Here is a 21,591-nt window from a genome sequence, read left to right as displayed (position 1 = left end):
TCTGTTTTGGACTGACATCCCAAGATTTTAGTGTAGGGCAGTAATTTTCATTTTCAAATCACAATGCACCTTCCATTCCTCAGAGAAAAGTTAAGTTTCTCTCTTTTTCTACCTCACTGTCTCTCGGCTCTCAAACCCTCCTAGGCTAGTACGTGTCATCAGCCCGGACGAAGAAATAAGAAAATTCTATGGGAGGGCTTTCTTGCTTGATGCTATAGCAACAGCCAGAAAACACCCACACACTTTTAAAATTCTCACCTCAAAGTTAGCTTATGTGACTGTGAAGACGCTGACATCTCCCACTCTTGTTACTAACATCAGACTCTTAACACTCAATCAAATAATTCTGAAATGTGTTGGCTATGTTTTCTAATGAGACAATTTCATTTAGGCATCTGAGGGTTTTGTCATTTGGGGAAACCTCTGAAATGTGAAAGATGCTATCCTTTAAGAAACCTGGCAGTATTCATTTTTCCTCATGAATAATCTCCCCTGAATTTCCAGGGGAAAAAGACATGCAGAAAAGTATGTAAGAATTCTTTTCTAACTGTAAGCCCAAGAAAAATGATCTTTTGTTAACTAGTAGCTGTACACTATACCACTATCCTAAGAGCAATATTATCCCTCCATTGTTGAGATTAATTTCCCAGTAAAAATCATCTTCTGCATATCGTGAAATCCAAACAAAATACTGTAGTAACTTGTAAAAAGTCTCAGAAAAACAAAGAATCCCCCAAATACTCAAGCTTCCTAATCGAATAATATAAAAACTTATCCTGAGAAAAGAAATATTGAAAAAGCTTTAAGTGCCCATACACACAAAATGGACCCAACTAAATAACCATTACTAGGAAAATGTTCTACAGAACCTAAGACAGCAAAAATGAAGCATTTGTAATACTCACAAACAATGTTCCATGTTAAATACAAAAAGGCAGTGTAATCTAATATATGATATGCTCTCAATGAGGAATGCGAAGAAAAAACACTTAAAAGAAAAAATGTCAGGAAGAGGGGGGAGAGATATAGGAATACAGCTCTCTTTTAGAAGGTGAGTCTTTGGAATTTTTCCTATTTCATTAAAAAAAATTCTTTGGAGATAACTTTTCTATTCGACTTTTCTTAGTTTCTAAAATTTCTATAATGAGCTTGTGAGTACTTTTGTAATAATAAAAGCTTTAAAAAGTTTAACAAGAAATTGGCAAGGAAACCAAGTCTGTTGACGTCTTTTACATTCAGGTGCTACCTCAAATGGCCTAAGACATTGAGAAATTACTGTGCTTAGATCGCATAAAGAGTTTTATAACATTTTATCCCATTTATGCCTCTGGACAACACAACAAACAGATAACATTACTATGCAGAGAAAATGAGCACTTCACACCTCGAGCAAGCAGCGGGACTCAGACTTCAAGTCAAACAGTCTGACCTGAGAGCACACTGTTAAATAACCTCCCTGTTTACTTTTTTGGTTCTTTTTAAGCATCTAATTTAATTTACTTATTTAATTTAATAAGTAATAATTTATTTCCAGACAACTGTATTTGTATTTTATATATTTATGTTTTTCGTGTTGTTGACATTTCTTTAACAGCTTTACTAAAATACAATATATAATACCATACAATTCACCCATTTAAGTTGTACAACTATGGGGTTTTTGTTGTTGCTGTTTTTAAGAGACGGGGTCTCATTATGGTGCCTAGGCTGGTCTTGAACTCCTGGGCTCAAGTAATATCCCCACCTCAGCTTCCCTAGTAGCTGGGACTACAATGGGTACCACCACACCCAGCTAACTTTGTTTTTTTAATGGTATTGAACAGAGTTGTGTGACCATCACTGCAATCTATTTTCAAATCATACCAAAAGCAGCCCCTCATTAGCAGTCGTTCATCATTTCTCCCCAACTTTCCCAGCCCTACACAACCACCAGTCTATTCTCTATCTCTATGGGTTTGCCTGTTTTGGGTATTTCCTAAGAATGGAATCATATGTTATGTGCTCTTTTGTGTCTTTCTTTTTGTTTTTCACTAGCATGTTTTCTTTTCTTTTTTTTTTTTTTTTTTAATTTATTGAGATGGAGTCTCACTCTGTCACCCAGGCTACAGTGCAGTGGCGTGATCTCAGCTCACTACAACCTCTGCCACCCAGGTTCAGGTGATTCTCCTGGGACAGCCTCCCGAGCAGCTGGGACTACAGGCACGTGCCACCATGCCCAGCTAATTTTTTGGTATTTTTAGTAGAGATGGGGTTTCACCACGTTGGCTAGGGTGGTTTCAAACTCCTGACCTCAAGTGATCTGCCCAACTTGGCTTCCCAAAGTGCTGGGATTACGGGCATGAGCCACCATGCCTGGCCAGTGTAATGTTTTCAAGGTTCACCCATGTTGTCACATGTATTGGTACTCCATTCTTTTTTATGATCAAATAAAATTCCACCATATGGATATACCACATTTTATTTACCTTTTTATCAGCTGATAGACTGAGTTTTTCCTACATTTTGGTAGTTATGAATAATGCTCCCATTAACATACATGTACAAGTTTTTATGTGGACATATGTTTTCAATTCTCTTGGGTATATACCTAGGAGAGGAAGTGCTGGGCCATTTGGCAATTCCACGTTTAGTCTTTTGAGGAACTGCCACGCTATTCTCCAAAGCATTTTACATTCCTACCATCAATGTATCAAAGTTACAGCCAGGCACAGTGGCTCAGGCCTGTAATCCCAGCACCTGGGAAGCTGAGGCAGGTGGCTCACCTGAGGCCAGGAGTTTGAGACCAGCCTGGCCAACAAGGTGAAACCCCATCTCTACTATAAATACGAAAAAATAAAATAAAATAAAAAATAGGCCAGGCGCGGTGGCTCACGCCTGTAATCCCAGTACTTTGGGAGGCAGAGGCAGGCGGATCACCTGAGGTCAGGAGTTCAAGGCCAACCCAGCCACATGGTAAAACCCGGTCTCTACTAAAAATACAAAATTAGCCAGGAGTGGCAGCATACGCCTGTAATCCCAGCTACTCAGGAGGCTGAGGCAGGAGAATCACTTGAACCTGGTAGCCAGAGGCTGCAATGAGCCAAGATCATGCCATTGCACTCCAGCCTGGGCAAAAAGAGTGAAACTCTGTCTCAAAAAAAAAAAAAAAAAAGCCGGTGCAATGGCTCATGCCTGTAATCCCATCACTTTGGGAGCCGAGGGGGTAGGATCACAATGTCAGGAGTACGAGACCAGCCTGGACAACACAGTAAAGCCCCATCTTTATTAAAAATTCAAAAAATCAGTCAGGCACCGTGGTGGTGGGTGCCTGTAATCCCAGCTACTCAGGAGGCTAAGGCAGGAGAATCGCTTGACCCCAGGGGGCAGAGGTTACAGCGAGCTGAGATCGCACCACTGCACTCCAGTACAGGTGACAGTGCGAGACTCCATCCAAAAACAAATTAATTAATTAAAAATAAAAGTTTATATGTATATAAGAAAGTTCCAGTTTCTCCACATCCTTCCCTAACACTTATCTTTTAAATTACAGCATTCTAATGCATATGAAGTGGTATTTCACTGAATAAAATTGCATTTCCCTATTGACAAATTCTACTGAGCATCTTTTTCACGTGCTTATTGGCTATTTGTACATCCTTCCTTGGAGAACTCTCTGTTCAGATCCTGTGCCCATTTTTAAATGTTTTTGTTAAATTATTGAGTTGCAAGAGTTCTTTACGTAGTTTAGACACAAATGCCTTATCAGATATATGATTTGTATGTTATTATTCTATTCTGTGGGTTATCTTTTCACATTCTTGATGTCCTTAGAATCACAAATTTTTAATTTTGATGAAGTACAATTTATCTACTTCTTCTTTTCTTGCTTGTGCTTTTGGTGTCATTTCTAAGAAGCCATTGCCCAATGCAATGTCACAAATGTTATGACTATATATTCTTCTAAGAGCTTTCAGGTTTAGCTCTTACACTTAGGGTCCTTGACGCATTTTGAGTTACTTTTATATATGGTGTTGAGGTAGGGAGATAAACTTTTAAAATCCTATTTCATTTTTTATTTTATGTTTTCATTGTTTGTTTGTTTATTTATTTATTTATTTATTTATTTAGAGAACGAGTCTCACTCTACCGCCCCTGGCTGGAGTGCAGTGGTGCGATCTCAGCTCACTGCAACCTCCACCTCCCAGGTTCAAGCTATTCTCGTGCCTCAGCCTCCTGATAGCTTGGGTTATAGGCACGCAGCACCATGCCTGGCTTATTTTTGTGTTTTTAGTAGAGAGGGGGTTTTGCCATGTTGCCCAGGCTGGTCTCAAATTCCTGGGCTCAAGCAATCCACCTGCCTCAGCCTCCCAAAATGCTGGGATTACAGACGTGAGCCACCACGGCTGGCCTTACATCATATTTTAAAAGTTAAAATTGGCATCATCCTTAACTTTCATCTCTATTTTTCTCAAATCTCATCAACCATCAGCTAGCAGAGTTTAAAAACCTCAGACTCTGAGGTTAGAATGCCTAGGTTAGAATTCTGGCTGTCTCATGTGACCTTAAACAATATACCTGACCTCTCTGGGCCTTGATGTTCTTGTCTATAAAATGGAGAGACTAACAAACCCCACCTTAAAGATGAGGATTAAATGCCAATAATATATCCAAATGCTTACCGTAGTAAGCACTTTTAATAGAATTCAACTATTAATTCTCACCTTCTAAATATCACTCAAGTTTGTCTGTTCTCAGCAGTTTGAAAGTTTCTACCCTACTGGAGGCCATCACTTCTTACTTGGATCACTAAATCCTATTCTTAAACTACTTCCCTACTTCTAATCTTGTCCCTTCCCAATTCATTCTATTTCGGACCCCATAATGACCATTATAAAATGGTCATATATCCATATCCTGCATTTAAAAAAATAGCTCCCTGGTGTCCCTAGGTTGAAGTCTAAATGTGTTAACAAGTGAACATGGAGACTTTCAGGTTTGGCTGCCATTTACCTCTCCAGCCTAATCTCTTACCACTACTCCTACCTGGGGACATGACTTTTTCCACCTCATACTTATCTTTCAGGAATCAGCTAGACACCACTTTCTCTGAGAAGTCTTTCTAGATGACTCCATCCTGTTCCAAATAAACACATCTTCTGTTATACTCTGAATTCTCCCTATCAACACATTCATTATACAGTGTTATAATTAACTGTTTACTCCTATCTCTTTAATATGAGAACTGGTGAGGACAGACAATATTTCTTTATCACCGCATCCCCTAATGAGTAATACAGTCACAGGCCAAGATGATTAATAAATATTTTATGGGCTGATGAATGGCCTCAAAAGCACGCATGTATTGTGTGGCACTTTTCTCCACTAGATAGAGAATCCACCAAAACAATAACTTAATAGAAATTATTTTCATGTTTACAGCCTAAGAGTTTCTTTAAAATTTTTTTTTTTGAGATGGAGTCTCACTGTCACCCAGGCTGGAGTGCAGTGGCACAATCTCGGCTCACTGCAACCTCTACCTCCTGGCTTCAAGTCTGTCTCTTGCCTCAGCCTCCCAAATAGCTGGGGTTACAGGCACCTGCCAGCCTGGCCAATTTTTTTATTTTTAGTAGAGATGTGGTTTCGCCATGTTGGCCAGGCTAGTCTCGAACTCCTGACCTCAGGTGATCCACTGCACCCGTCCAGCCTGAGTTTCAATTAAACAAGAGTACTACTGTCATTACTAACATGATGCACATGTGCCTGACTTGTGGTTGGCTGTTAACACTAAATAAAACGAGAAATAGTTAAGACGCTTGATGTGTCAAGTGTACAAAACTCAAACTAGATAAATTATTTTTCAAGTTTCTCTCTTTTCTTGCCCTTACCGTCTCTGCAAGGAAATGTTTTAAAATTAAATATAAATTTCAAGTAAATTCCAATAATCTTTATTAAGTAAATTCAACTTGCATGAAGAAAAAAATGAAAATTTGAATAACCACTTTAAAACTGTTAGTTTTAATGCAAGTTTTAAAAATAATCACTTCAGAAACTTCTGAAGTCCTAAAATTAGCCACCTAATTCAATAAAATTCCATCCTAATCCCTATTCTACTTGGAGTAAAAATACGGACTAGGAGTAAAAGTGGCCTTATTTTTTAGAAACACATACCATTCATTTATGAATGAATGAGAGAAAGGGGAAGGCTGGCAAATTCATCTGTAAAATCATCTGGGTCTTCCGCCTCTTGAGAGTGAGACTGGGTTTTTAATTACTATTCCAAATTCAAAAGTTATTAGTCTTGGTGCTTCCCTGGTGGTCTAGTGGCTAGGATTTGGTGCTAACAAAAGTTATTAGTCTTTACAAATTTTTCATTTCTTATTTTGTCAATTTAAAATTTCTATTTCTCCAGAAATAAATCTAGTCTGTACAGGTTTTTAAGTATACACTAACACTAATGTATAACCATAGTTTTAATTAAAATATCTTAAATACAGAAACAAGTTACTGGAAACTATAATCAAACTATAAATTTGGCTGGGAATAGTGGCTCATGCCTATAATTCCAACACTCTGAGAGGCTAAGGTGGGAGAATCACTTGAAGCCAGGAGTTAGAGACCAGCCTGGGCAACACAGACAGAATCCATCTCTACAAAAATAAAAATAAGAAAAATAAAAATATTAGCCAGGCATGGTGGTGCATACAGGTAGTCTCATCTACTCAGCAGGCTGAGGTGGGAGGATCACATAAACCCAGGAAGTCGAGGCTGTGGTGAGCTGTGATCACCCCACTGTACTCCAGCCTGGGCGATAGAGCAAGACCCTGTCTCAAAACAAACAAAAAATCCCTATAAATCTGTGAAATCAAATTTGACCCAAGTATTAATATTTTGGGGCAAAATCAGTTTGAAAAATTCTATACCTTTACTCATACTTCCCATTACAAACAATCTATATATTTAACAAACATCAGACACTACCAAACTATAAACGGGGTTGGCATGCCTTCTCTGTAAATGGCCAAACAGTAAGTGTTTTAGGCTTTGTGAACCAGACAGTCTGTGTTTCAACTACTCAATTTCAGAAGATTGGTTCCAGGACAGGACCCCCTGCAAATACCAAAATCCACAGATGCTCAAGTCTCTTATATAAAATGGCGTGGTAACTGCATATGATTTAGGAACATCCTCCTGTATATTTTAAATAATCTCTAGATTACTTACAATACCTAATACAATGTAAATACTATGCAAATAGTTGTTATACTGTATTTTTTATTTTTATTTTGAATTATATTTTAAAATATATTTATATTTATACATATTCTATTTTTTCTCAAATATGTTTGATCCATGGTTGGTTGAATCCATAAATGCAAAACCTGAAGATATAGAGAGTCAAATGTATATTTTTATAGCATGAAAAGGAGCCATAGACAACACATAAAAAATGAGAGTGACTGTTGTCTAATAAAACCTTATTTACAGAAACACATGGTGGGACATTCTTGGCTCCAAGGCCACAGTTTGCCAACTCCAGTATTATAAAGCAATCTGAGAGTCACAGAAACTAGCCTTCTAGTTTCCCTCTACCTTCTAGGCCCTGCTGCTACCTTACCGTTAACATGGAAAATTGAATCTAGCCTTCCACATTCCCAAAGCTTCAATTCTGGAACTTGAAAGATCCTGAAGGACCTGAAATGAACTTGCTTTCTCCTTGCCAAGAGATTTCATCCACTTTCAATTCAGTTAAAGGAAAGTGCTCCTTGGACGGATGAGCCATCAAGAGCAGTTCATGGGCTCTACTAAAAAATCAAAGCAGATAAAGGTTTGTCTCTATCAAAAGACTTCTATGAGACAGGTTTTTTTTTTTATTTTTTATTTTTTTACTATACTTTAAGTTCTAGGGTACATGTGCACAACATGCAGGTTTGTTACATATGTACACATGTGCCCTGTTGGTTTGCTGCACCCATTAACTTGTCATTTACATTAGCTATTTCTTCTAATGCTATCCCTCCCCTATCACCCCAGCCCACAACAGGCCCCAGTGTGTGACGTTCCCCGCCTGAGACAGGTATTATTATCCCCATCTTCACATGAGGAAACTGAGACGTAGAAAGGATAAATTATTCAGCCAGGGCCCGTTCCATACCCAGTACTCAATTCTCTGTATCATTCTGCCTCCAATATATTGAACTGATAAAGACAAACATGGTAAACCAAAATAGATAAGTAGCTATGTCTCCTAGAAGTCATATCTTAGGTCACTGGAAGAAAATATCATTTTGTCAACTTAATATTCTGTTTTTTTATAAAGACTGTGATTCAGTATTTAAATCACTGTTTCAAATATATTTTTGAGCATTTTTGTCCTAAACAATTACCAATGAAATAACAAATCACCAGAAAGACAACAAATTCCTTTTCTGGATTTTGTGGTATTGGTACTCTTACCTGACACTGGTTAATAGCTGCATGGTTGCCATGAAATGGAGACTGTCTTTCTTTATCCCGATGATGCCGACTGCTGTGTTTACTTCTCTGCAACTGCTGGCGTAATTTTGCAATCTGAGAAAGCAAAAATAGCAAGCACAACAGAGTGTTTTCCACACGAAATAAAAACACATCCTTGCTTAATAAGAACCAGTAAAACTCACCCTTAATAAGTCCTTTGAATTTTTGAAACATATCACAGTCTCATATTTTTGTTCATAATTTTATACATATATACAACACATGCATGTATGTGTATATGTTCCAACCCTGTTCTCAGCCTTCAAGCTTCCCAAGCACTACACAAATAAAGTTTTCAGCACTTAGAATAAGTACATTACAGTTTTCACAAAGAATTAAAAAAATAACAATCATTCTCATTGCCTTTACCATAAGTTAACTTTTATTTTAATTTAGATTTCTTTATTGAACACCTAACTTTCAACAGCTCCAAAAATTACATAGTATTTAAAAATCAACTCAAGCCATGAAATATATTTACAGATATCATCTTTAACTAATGCAATTCCAATGAATATCTTATTTATTCTTTGACCAAATTTTTGCATTTCTACATTATGTGTGAAATGAAAATGTCACTAATTAGCAGCACAGAAAATGGTAATCATAGCATGGAGCCATAATCATCATGGTTATAGGGAATACTCCATTTCAGAAACACCACCATATATAGAAAAATAATAAAGGTGGCCGGGTGCAGTGGCTCACGTCTGTAATCCCAGCACTTTGGGAGGCCAAGGCAGGCAGACTGCTTGAGGTCAGGAGTTAGAGACCAGCCTGGACAATATGACAAAACCCTGTCTCTACTGAAAATACAAAAATTAGCTGGCCATGGTGGCATACACCTGCAGTCCCAGTTACTTGGAAGGCTGAGGCACGAGAATTGCTTGAGCCCGGGAGGCAGAGCCTGCAGTGAGCCAAGATTGCACCACTGCATTCCAGCCTGGGCAACAGAGCGAGACTCCATCTCACCAAAAAAAAAAAAAAAAAAAAAAAAAAAAAAAAAAAAAAAAAAAAGAATAAATTCACATTTGTTGTATTGTTACAATGTTTAAATCTGATGTTAACAGACAAGTATGAACTCTCCTAAAAAAAAGACAAAAATACAAATCGGGTGATATATAAATCTCCCTACTCAAATCTTTATTAAATCAACACAAATAATTGTTTTCCTGTTATTTCACAAGCCAAAAAGAAAAAATAAATCAATGGAAAATTACAAAGACTTGCTGCCCATAATATCAAGGAAATAGCCAACAGAAGGATCATATTTCCACACCCACTATCTTAGAACCATTTTTCTGACCTCCTTAAGTTGATCTGTACTGCCCCAAGATGCTGAGCGCTTATGAGATCCTTTCTTCTTTTCAGAGTATTCTTCAGCCCATGCACTCTCTGTCTGTAATGAAAAAACAGGGGAGGTATATTTTAACAAAAATAATTTCACAACAATCTTTACCATATTTTTTCTATTATAAAACATATTTCCATTACAGAAAAATTAGACATTAAAAATAATTAACACAAATTACTCAAAATTCTCCTAGCACCAGTTACTTAACTGGTATTAATTACAATGAATATTTTGGCACACTTCATTTTTATTGCTAATAAAAAATTAGTATTTTTAAATAATTATAATTATACTCCAAATAAAGCATTTATGGAACAAAGTTAACTATGTAGAGTAACTAGAGTTACTACAGTCAACTAACATATAATAGCTAATAATGTTAGTTATTATTAGCATGCATCAGGCATACTAATAATAGCTAATATTCTTGTGCTCTTAATGTGCTAGGCACTGTGCTTTCATATGCTTTATCTGACTTAACACATGTAAGTTGCCTAAGGTGTTACAGCTAGGAAGTGGCAAACCCAAGAAATAAACCTAAGACTCCAGAGCTCATAATATTAACTTCAATATTATGTCTAGTCTTGCCATAAGTATCTGCAGAGAATAGCTTCAAAAATGTTAAACCTGGCTGGGCGCGGTAGCTTATGCCTGTAATCCCAGCACTTCAGGAGGCCAAGGCAGGCAGGTCATGAGGTCAGGAGTTTGAAAACAGCCTGCCCAACATGGTGAAACCTCATCTCTACTAAAAATACAAAAATTAGCCGGGCGTGGTAGTGTGCACCTGTAATCCCAGCTACTCAGGAGACTGAGGCAGGAGAATCGCTTGAACTCGGGAGGTGGAGATTGCAGTGAGCCGAGATCATGCCACTGCACTCCAGCCTGGATGACAGAGGGAGGCTCCGTCTTTTAAAAAAAAAAAAAAAAAAAAAAAAAAAGTTAAACCATAAGTAGTTATACCAAACCTAGAATTTAAAGAGTGTACTAGGAAAGAAAATACAAATGAGTTCCTAGCACATGAAACTATGTTCAACATCACTGATAAGAAGGGAAACGAAAATTAAAGCTTCAACAAGATTGAGCAATTTGCTAATATAAACTTTCCTATATTGTTAGTGGAAGCATACAGCCTTTATGGGGGCATATTCAGCACCTGCTGTCAAAGTTATAAATGCACAAACTGACACAGCAATCCCTTATTTAACAATTTATCCTGCACAGATACCAAATGCACATCTTTATGTACAAAATGACTTGCCTATTATCCCTGTAGCACTGTTATTACAAGACTGAAACAATGTAAATAAGTTAGATTTATTTAGGCCTGGCTAAATAAATTATGGTATACCTTTATAACAGAGTACTGTGCAGCTATAAAAAATGAATAAGGAAATTCACAATATACAGACATGAAATAATCTCCATGATATACTGTTATGTGAAAAACCTCAAGGCTCAGTACCGTGTGTATAGCAACTGCCTTTATATGGGACTGTTAAAAAGAATGTATGTGTATGTAAATTATATCTGGAAGAAAATACATGGTAACAAAGAAAACTGGTACCAGTCGCTGTCTCTGGGGAAAAAGACCCTTAGTGTATACCCTGCTGTACCTTTTGAATTTTGCACTACATGAAATAATAAAAAATATCAAAAAATACTGTGTGGTTTGAATATTCTTTGCACTATTAACGTACCAATTACTAATTATAAAATGGTCTAGTTTCAAATGGGGAAGGAAAAGTTTTCAAAACTGAAGAAACTGCGATTCTAATTAGTCATGTTCCAGGTCTGGATCTTCTCCTTATAGCTAAAAGGACTCCATTCTGACAAGGATCCTTAAATACACTGAATCAAAAGGAAGGGCTACAATTTGGTCAACTTCCCACCACTCTATGCCCTATTTCACCCTAAACTCCAGTTTCACTTTGAGGTTACCAACTGATGTCACAATCCCAGAGGTGACCCCTACTGTACTTAAAATTTCTCATATTAGGGTCCACAGGCTCTTTAAGTCCATTGTTAAAATACCTGTCACAAAGATCAACATGTAAATAGGACCATATAGCATAAAGTATCAAAATCAAAAACCAAAATCAAAATAATAAACTTAATACTATAAAATTTAAAATCTTAACAAATGAATTCTTTTTTTTTTCTTTTTAACTTTTAGGTTCAAGGGTACATGTACTGGTTTGTTACATAGGTAAACAGGTAAACTCGTGTCATGGGGGTTTGTTGTACAGATTATTTTGTCACCCAGGTACTAAGCCTAGTACTCATTAGCTATTTTCCCTGATCCTCTCCCTCCTCCCACCTCCACCCTCTAGAAGGCCCCAAAATCTGCTCTTCCCCTCTATGTGTCCATGTGTTCTCATCATTTAGCTACCATTTATAAGTGAGAACATGCAGTAGTTGGTTTTCTGTTCCTGTGTTAGTGTGCTAAGGATAATGGCCTCTAGCTCCATCCATGTTCCTGCAATGGACATTATCTTGTTTACTATTATGGCTGCATAGTAGTCCATGGTGTATATGTACCACATTTTCCTTATCCAGGCTACTGTTGGTGGGCATTTAGGTTGATTCCATGTCTTTACTATTGTGAATAAGCAGCATAGTATGCGTGGTTCAGAATCACATATGTTGGTGTTAAACAAACATGTTTAGGTTTCAAATCAGTTAAATAACATTTTTTGGGCCAGGCACGGTGGCTTATGCCTGTAATCCCAGCACTTTGGGAGGCCGAGGTGGGTGTATCATGAGGTCAGGAGTTTCAGACAGCCTGGCCAACATAGTGAAACCCCGTTTCTACTAAAAATACAAAAAATTAGCCAGGCGTAGTGGCAGCCACCCGTAATCCCAGCTGCTTGGGAGGCTGAAACAGGAGAATCGCTTGAACTCAGGAGGTGGAGGTTGCAGTGAGTTGAGATCTCGACACTGCACTCTAGCCCGGGCGACGGTGCGAGGCTCTATCTCAAAAAAAAAAAAAAAAAAAAAAAAAAAAAAGTATCTTAAGCAAGATGCTTCTCCTATATGAATTTTTAAATTCCTCATTTATAAGAATAATGTAAGGCCAGGCACAGTGGCTCATGCTTATGCATGGCTAATCCCAGTGCTTTGAGATGCCAAGGCTTCAGGATCACTTGAGCCCAGGAATTCAAGACCAGCCTGGGTAACATAGGGAGACCTCGTCTCTAAAAACAATGCAAAAAATTAGCTGGGCATCATGGCTCACGACTGTTGTCCTAGCTACTTGAAAGGCTGAGGTGGGAGGATTGCTTGAGCCTGGGAGGTTGAGGCTGCAGTGAGCTGTGCTTGTTCCACTGCACTCCAGCCTGGGTGTCAGAGCGAGACCCTGTCTCAAAAAAAAGGAATAATGCCATCTACCTACTAAAATTATAACGTAATTAAAAGAGTTAGTATGTGTAAAGGGTTTAATTTTTAAGCACAGTGCCAAGAACAAAACATTCACTCAGTAAATGTTCATTATTATTTTCATTCCATTAGGCCAAGAAGTTGTAACTTATTTTGTTATCTCTATGGTCATAAAGACAGATGAAAGAATGCAAATAATTTTTGATGAAAAAAATGGCCATAATAATTTCAAGTAAAACAGAGGGTAGAAATAGAATAAGTTTTATGAAAAGAGTTTTTTGCAAATTCTAACCAAATATAAATGATAACTCATCTCTTTCATACATTTTATATTACTATTTATATGAAAACTTCAGGCTAAAATCATGACGAAGAGTTACTTTATAAATACAATTCCAAATTCAAAAAGTGTTTAAATTTTTATCCCTGCATTTCAAATGGTAGTTTAGTATTAAATTCAGACCTTATTAGAGGTTCTCAAATATAGTTTGAAAAAAAAGTTGGTTTATACCTCTCCCTATGTAAGAGGGGAGGAACCCTTACAGATAAGAGGGAATCCTTCTATTTAGGAAATCTCCTTAATATATTAAGTGAAATACAAGGTTGCAGAAAAATGTATAGAATATGATACCTTGTGTGTAACCAAAAAAAAATCAGTTTTTCTTGTTCATTTGTGATTGTATGTGTGGTTGTGGGCTTGGGCACATGCAACTTCCAAGAAAATAACTGATTTTAGACAAGGATCATCAATGGAAGCAAAAACTATTAGGTAAAAGCTATTGAAGAATAGGATATTTATGTGGTGCCAAAACTCACAAATTACTTGCTAATTACAAAACCAAAAAGTTCATTTTCTTTCTAAAGTGAAGAATAATTAATTTAAAAACTTAATGTAATTAAGAAAACAAGTGCGAGAATGACCTGTTCTAAATTAAGGAAGACTTAAGAGAAACCAAGTGCAATGTATGAATGTCGAATTGGGTTCTTCTGGGTCCAAGTGTAATGTATTAAACATTGAATTGGGTCATTAAAAAAAAAAAAAAGACACATTGGGGAAATTTTAACATAAACTGGTTATTACAGGATATTATGGAATTGTTAATTTTTTTAGGTGACCTAATGCTACTATGGTTACATAGAAAAAATATTCTTAGGAGATATATATCGAAATATTTAGGGATAAAAATATAATATCTCCAACATACTTTCAAAAATTGCAGCAAACACACACATACATACAAGATAGGTAAAGCAAATATGACTAATGTTTAAAACTCTTGAATCACAGCTGTAGTATTCTTCTGATTTTTTTTTGTACATATAACATTTTCATAATAAAAAGGAGAAAAATCTTAGGTCATTTCCACTAATATTTTATGAACTCCATTTAGGACAATTCCATAAAGAAATACCTCCATGAGAAAGTATTAGACAACAAATCAATACAGAAGAATGATAGAGCTACAAAGTCATCATTTTGGAACTATTATAGTAATAACTGACTTAAGTAATAATCATCAACAAATGCTAAAACCAATGAGTGTTTCTTGGAGAAAAGAATATTTACAATCTCAACTATTTCTCCACAAATTACTTATTAGTTACAAAGGTTTCTGATGGATCAAACTTAACATCACTGACTTCATATGACTCTTGATCCACAGGCACAGAAAGGAACATACATCCTATACAGTATTCCTAACAAAAATGTAATAAATTGAATCTTATCACAAAGGAATATATAAACCCAAGTTGACAACATTCAAAAAAATACTGGTTACACTCTTAAAAAACATTAATGTCAAGAAAGACTCAAAAACTCAGGCTGAGGAACTTCCCTGGATTAAAGGATATTGAATAGAAATGACATGTAAATGCCATGTGTGCTCCCTGACTGGATCCTAGAATACAGGGGAAATTGCTATAGAGCACACAATCTGAGCAACTGAAAAATTTGGAATATAAACCATATATTAAATAACAGTATTATATCCATCTTAAATCTCCTGAATTTGATAATTATATCGGTATTTTTAAAAGTCCTTGTTCATATACATGCTGAAATAGTTAAGAAGAGTTAGAATGTCTGCAACTTACTAATGATTAGCAAATAACATAATTATACATACAGACAAAAATAAGGCAAAATGTGGCAAATGTTACTTGGTAAATATAGGTGAAAGGTATACTGGTACTTAATATCCTTGCAACTCTTCTGTACACTTAAGATTTTTATCAAAATAAAAAGTTTTAAAAATCAGGAAAATTCTTAAATAACAGTAATTTTAAGTATAAAAATTAATTCAAAGAAAAGCAAAGGTATATAAAAGATTCCTATAGATTTATTAAGAACAAATTAAAGATGATGAGAATAACAGTATTAATTACTAAGACAAATAAAAATAAGCATAAGGAGCAACAGACAGCTTTGCTCACTTCAGTGATAAGATGTTCAGGGCAGGAAAAAATACCTAGCAAAGACATCAGTTTTACTTATACTCCTAAAGCAAAAGACAGTTGCTTTCTTTGTTCAACCAAGAAGCTGTGCTTTGATTGTAGGACACTTAGGTATTAATAAAAAGTAAAACTGAGTTTTAATTAAATGTTTTGATTTTGTTCAGTCTTGTCTTATGTACTAGAAGACTTATATTAAAGTATCTAATAATGTGTCAGACACTGGATTAACGATTGGAGGTCAAGAGGAAATACAGCTCTTATTCTCAAATAACTTCTTCTAGAAGAGAAGGAATAAATAGCTAATTATGATATATGTGATGATAGAAGTCCCCTAAGAAAGGCACCTAATCCAGAATTGGAAGGACAGGGGAGGCAGGTAGGCAGAGTTTTATGAAATGAGGAGATACTACCAGAGTACGAGTCATCCAGTCAAATAGTGGGAAAAGCATTCAAACAAACTAGATCGCTGGGAAGCATCAACGAGTGGAGCGCACAGGGCCAGGTTCATTGTTGAGACTTGGAGTACATCTTCAAAATTATTTTTAATGAGGTTAAAAAATGTATTAGTTACTCCTTGACAAATACAGATGCAAAGATCCTCAATAAAATACCAGCAAACCCAACCAACAACAAAATTTTTAAAAAATTATATACCACAACAAAGTGGAATTTATCCCTACGATGCATAGAAGATTCAATAAACAAAAAAATCAACTGATATAATAAGCCACATTAACAAAATAAAGAATTGCATTATATGATCATTTCAAAGATGCAGAAAAAACTCACAAAATTCACGCCCTTTCATGATAAAAACAAACCAGGAATAACAGAAAAGCATTTCAACATAATAAAATAAATTTCATAAAGGAGAAGCCCACAGCTAACACCACATTCAATGAAGAAAAACTGAAAGCTTTTTCTCCAGGATCAGGAACAAGGTAAGGATGCCCCGCTCTTGTCACTTCTATTCAACACAGTACTAGAAGTCTTAACCAGGACAATTAGGCTACATAAATAGCCTCCAAATTGGAAAAACCTGAATTAAAATTGTCCCATTTGGACACATTATGTTATTATAGAAAACCCTAAAACTCCACAAAACAAACTGTTACAACTAATAAACAAGTTGCAGGATACAAAATCAACAACAAAAAAATCAGATGTGCTTCCAAACATTAACAAATATCTAAAAAGGAAATTACAAAAAAAGGTTCTGGAATGCAGGCAGCAAGATGGCAGAATAGAAGGCTGCACTCATTGTCCCCCCAAGAAGGACACCAATTTAACATCTATACACCAAAAAGCACCTTCATAAAAATCAGATGAGCACACACAGTAGCTGGTTTTAACTTCACATCACTAAAAGAGGCATTGGAAGAGGGTAGAAAAGACAGGTTTGAATAGCCAATGCCACCATTCCCCCTCCCTCCCTCACCCCTTTGCCACTGCAGCGAACTGTGTGGTGCGCACTTGGGAGAGGGAGAGCACAGCGGTTGTGAGAGATTGCACTGAACTCAGTGCCGCCATCACTGGAGAAAGCAAAATAGGCTGAACTCAGCTGACACCCACCCACAGAGGGAGTACTTAAACTAGCCTTAGCCAGAAGGGAATTGCCCAACCCCATGGCCAGAATTTGAATTCCAGAAAGCTTCATCACTGCAGACGAAAGTACTCTAGGGCCCCAAATAAATTTGAAAGGCAGTGTAGGACACAGAGACTGCAAATCCTAAGCAAGTCCTAATGTAACTGGGCTCAGAGCCAGTGGACTTGGGGACACGTGACCTACTGACATATGAGCAGGGTGGCCAATGGCGTGCTGGTGCCACCCAACCCCAGGCTACACAGTTCACAGCTCCAAAAGAGATATATTCTTTGTCTTGCATCTTGGATACCAGCTCAGCCAAACAGGATAGGACACCACTCAGAGACATGAGGCCCCCCCCTTTCTAGGTCTTAGCTCCTGGAGGACATTTCTAGACACACCCTAGGCCAGAAGGGAACTTGCTGCCTTGAAGGAAAGAAACCAGTACCAGCAGGACCCATCAGACCAAAGAGCCCCTGAGAAACCAGCAGTCGTGGCCAGGCAGTGCGGACCTTGGATAAGACTCTAAGACTTGCTAGCTTCAGGTGAGACTCAGCGTGTTCCCAGCTATGGTAGCTATGGGAATACTCCTGCTTGAGAAAAGCAGAGGGAAAAAAAGTTAAAGGGAACTTTGTCTTCCACCTTAGGTACCAGCTTGGCCACAGTGGCATAGAGCACCAAGTGGGCTTTTGGGGTTCTCGATTCCAGGCCTTGGCTCTACATGGCATTTCTGGACCTCCCCTGGGCCAGAGGGGAAACCACTGCCCTGAAGGGTGAGTTCCACGCCAGGTAGCATTAACCACAAGCTGGCTGAAGAGCCTTTGGGCCTTAAGGGAACACTGGCAGCAGTGGCCTGGCAGTACTACCTGTAGGTATGTGGCAGTGGTGGCTACAAGGTGAGGCTCCTCTGCCTATGGATAGGGGAGGAAAGAGTGGGAAGGACTGCATCTTGTGGCCTGAGTGCCAGCTCGCCAGAAAGACTTCTAAGGTTTTTGACTCTAGTCCCTGACTCCCTACAACACCTCTGGACCTGCCAGGGCCTGGGGAAACTAACCGCCAGGAAGGAAAGGACACAGACCTTGCTGATTTCGCCACCTACTTACTGCAGAGCCCCAGGGCCCTGAGTAACCATAAACACTAGCCAGATAGTGGTTACAGCAGGCCTTGGGTGAAAAGCTGTGCTGGCTTCAGGTCTGACCCAGTGCAATCACATTGGTAGTAGTCACAGGGGTGCTTGTGTCATCCCTCCCCCAGCTCCAGGAGGCTCAGAACAGAGAAGGACACTCTGTTTGTGAGTGTCTTGAGAAAGAAACCAAACAGAACAAGGGTCTCTGCCTTGTAATCCAGATAATTCTTCTGGATCTTAACCAACATTGTCAAGGCAGTATATCTACAACTCTGCAAGAATATCACAACATTACTGAGCTTGGGGTACACTCTAACAGAGACACAGCTTAGATTACAACACCTATGTTTTGTTTTTTGAGACAGGATCTCACTCTGTCACCCAGGCCGGAGTAGTGGCACCATCTCAGCTCACTGTAGCCTCAACTTCCTGGGCTTGAGTGATCCTCCCACCTCAGCCTCCCAAGTAGCTGAGACTGTAGGCATATGCCACCACACCCGGCTTGTTTGTTTTTTTTTTGTAGAGATGGGGTTTCGCCATGTTACCCAGGCTGGTCTCAAACTCCTGAGCTGAAGCAATCTGCCCTTCTCAAACTTCCAAAGTGCTGGAGAGTTACAGGTGTTGCACCCAGCCAACACCCAGGCTTTGCAAATATCTGAAAATCTTTCCCAAGAAGGACAGGTACAAGCAAGCCTGCACTACAAAGACCTACAATAAATACCTAACTCTTCAATGCCCAGACACAGATTAACATCCATTAGCATTAAGACCATTCACAAAAGCATGACCTCACCAAATGAACCAGAGACCAATGCTAGAGAAGCAGATATGTGACCTTTAAGACAGAAAATTCAAAATAGTTGTTTTGAGGAAGCTCAAAGAAATTCCAGGTAACACAGGGAATTCAGAATTCTATCAGACAAATTTAACAAAGAGATTGAAATAATTAAAAAGAAGCAGAAATTCTGGAGTTGAAAAATGCAACTGACATACTTAAGAATGTATTAGAGTCTTTTAGTAGTAGAACTGATCAAGCAGAGGAAAAAAATAGTAAGCGTGAAGGCAGTTTATTTGAAAACACAGAGTCAAAAGAGACGAAAGAAAAAAAGAAAAAGAAAACAATAAAGCATGCCTACAGGATCTAGAAAATAGCCTCAGAAGGGCAAACTGAAGAGTTATTGGCCTTAAAGGGGAGGTAAAGAAAGAGATAGGGGTAGAAGGTTTATTCAAATGGATAATAACAGAGAGCTTCCCAAATCTAGAGAGATATCAATATCCAAGTAGAAGAAGGTTATACATCACCAAACAGACTTAACCCAAAGAAGACTACCTCAACACAACTCCCAAAAAGTCAAGGATAAAGAAAGAATCCTAAAAGCTACAAGGGAAAAGAGACAAATAACATGTAATGGAACTCTAGCACATCTGGCAACAGACTTTTCAGTGGAAACCTTACAGGCCAGGAGACAGTGGCATGACATATTTAAAGTGCTAAAAGTAAAAAGCTTTTACCCTAGAATAATACTGGCAAAAATATTCTTCAAACATGAAGGAGAAATAAAGACTTTCCCAGACAAACAAAAGCTGGGGGATTTCATCAATGCCAGACTTGGCCCACAAGAAATACTAAAGAGTACTTCAGTCAGAAAGAAACAGACATTAATGAGCAATAAAAAATCACGTAAAGGTGCAAAAGTCACTGGTAAGAACCCAGAAAAACACAGAGTATTATAACACCATAACTGTGGTATGTAAATCATTCTTACGTAGAAAGACTAAACGATGAACCAATCAAAAATAATAACTAAAAGAATTCTTTAAGACACAGACAGTAAAATAAACAGAAACAAAAAGTTTAAAAGCAGGGAAAGGAAGTTAAGGTTTAGAGTTTTTATTAGTTTTCCTTTTGCTTGTTTGTTTGCAACAGAGTTAAGTTGTTATCAGCTTAAAATAATGGGTTATAAGAGTATTTGCAAGCCTTGTGGTAATCTCAAATCAAAAAACATACAGCAGATACACTAAAAATAAAAAGCAAGAAAATAAATCATACCACCAGAGAAAATCACCTTCACTAAAAGGAAGATAGGAAGGAAGGAAAGAGGGAAGACCACAAAACAACCAGAAAACAAATAACAAAATGGCAGGAGTAAGTCTTTACCCTTCAATAATAACACTGAATGAAAATGGACTACACTCTCCAAACAAAACACACAGTAGCTAAATGAATAAACAACCAACCCAATGATCTGTTGCCTACAAGAAATACATTTCATCTATGAAGAAACATATAGGCTGAAAAAAAAGGATGGAAAAAGATGTTCTATGCAAACGTAAACCAAAAGAGAGCAGGAGTAGTTTCAAGACAAAAACTGTAAGAAGAGACAAAGAAGGTCACTACATGGATGTCATATCCTCAATTCAACAAGAGGATATAACAACTGTAAATATATATGCACCCAACACTGGAGCACACAAATATATAAAGCAAATATTATTAGATCTAAATAGAGATAGACCCCAATACAATAACAGCTGGAGACTTCACCACCCCACTTTCAGTATTGAACAGATCATCTATACATAAAATCAACAACAACAAAAAAGACTCAATCTATACTATAAACCAAATGCACCTAATAGATATTTACAGGATATTTCAACCAACAGCTGTAGAATACACACATTCTTTTCCTCAGCACATGGATCATTCTCAAGGATAGACCATCTGTTAGGTCCCAAAAAAAAGTCTTAACACATTCTGAAAAATCTGAAATAATATCAAGCATCTTCACTGACCACAATGGAATAAAATTAGATACCAGTAATGAGGAATTTTGGAAACTATTAAAAAAAACACGAAAATTGAACAATATGCTCCTGAATAACCAATGGGTCAATGAAGAAATTAAGAAGGAAATTTAAAAATTTCTTACAACAAATGATAATGGAGGGCCAGGCGTGGTGGCTCAAGCCTGTAATCCTAGCATTGTGGGAGGCCGAGGCAGGTGGATCACCTCAAGTCTTGGGGAGTTCGAGACCAGCCTGGCCAACATGGTGAAACCTCATCTCTACTAAAAATATAAAACTTAGTTGGGCATGGTGGTGTGTGCCTGTAATCTCAACTACTTGGGAGGCTAAGACAAGAGAATTGTTTGAACCTGGGAGGCAGAGGTTGCAGTGAGCCGAGATCACGCCACTGCA

At 37.5% G+C, this 21,591-nt stretch overlaps 1 protein-coding gene across 2 annotated transcripts in view; it reads right to left on the bottom strand.

Annotated features, from left to right (window-relative positions):
* Positions 1 to 21,591, bottom strand: part of FAM117B (family with sequence similarity 117 member B) — a 141,657-nt gene that overhangs the window by 38,823 nt on the left and 81,243 nt on the right. For both annotated transcript variants that reach the window (XM_073019941.1, XM_007965899.3), the window contains exons 3-4: positions 9,800 to 9,892; positions 8,434 to 8,547 (exon numbers count right to left, since the gene is read on the bottom strand). In XM_073019941.1, the coding sequence (XP_072876042.1) occupies positions 8,434 to 8,547; positions 9,800 to 9,892 (207 nt within the window). The remainder of the gene's footprint in view (positions 1 to 8,433; positions 8,548 to 9,799; positions 9,893 to 21,591) is intronic.

Source organism: Chlorocebus sabaeus, chromosome 10, assembly GCF_047675955.1.
Source record: "Chlorocebus sabaeus isolate Y175 chromosome 10, mChlSab1.0.hap1, whole genome shotgun sequence".
In the NCBI taxonomy this organism is placed as follows: Eukaryota; Metazoa; Chordata; class Mammalia; order Primates; family Cercopithecidae; genus Chlorocebus; species Chlorocebus sabaeus.
This window is presented reverse-complemented; position numbering and strand designations above follow the sequence as displayed.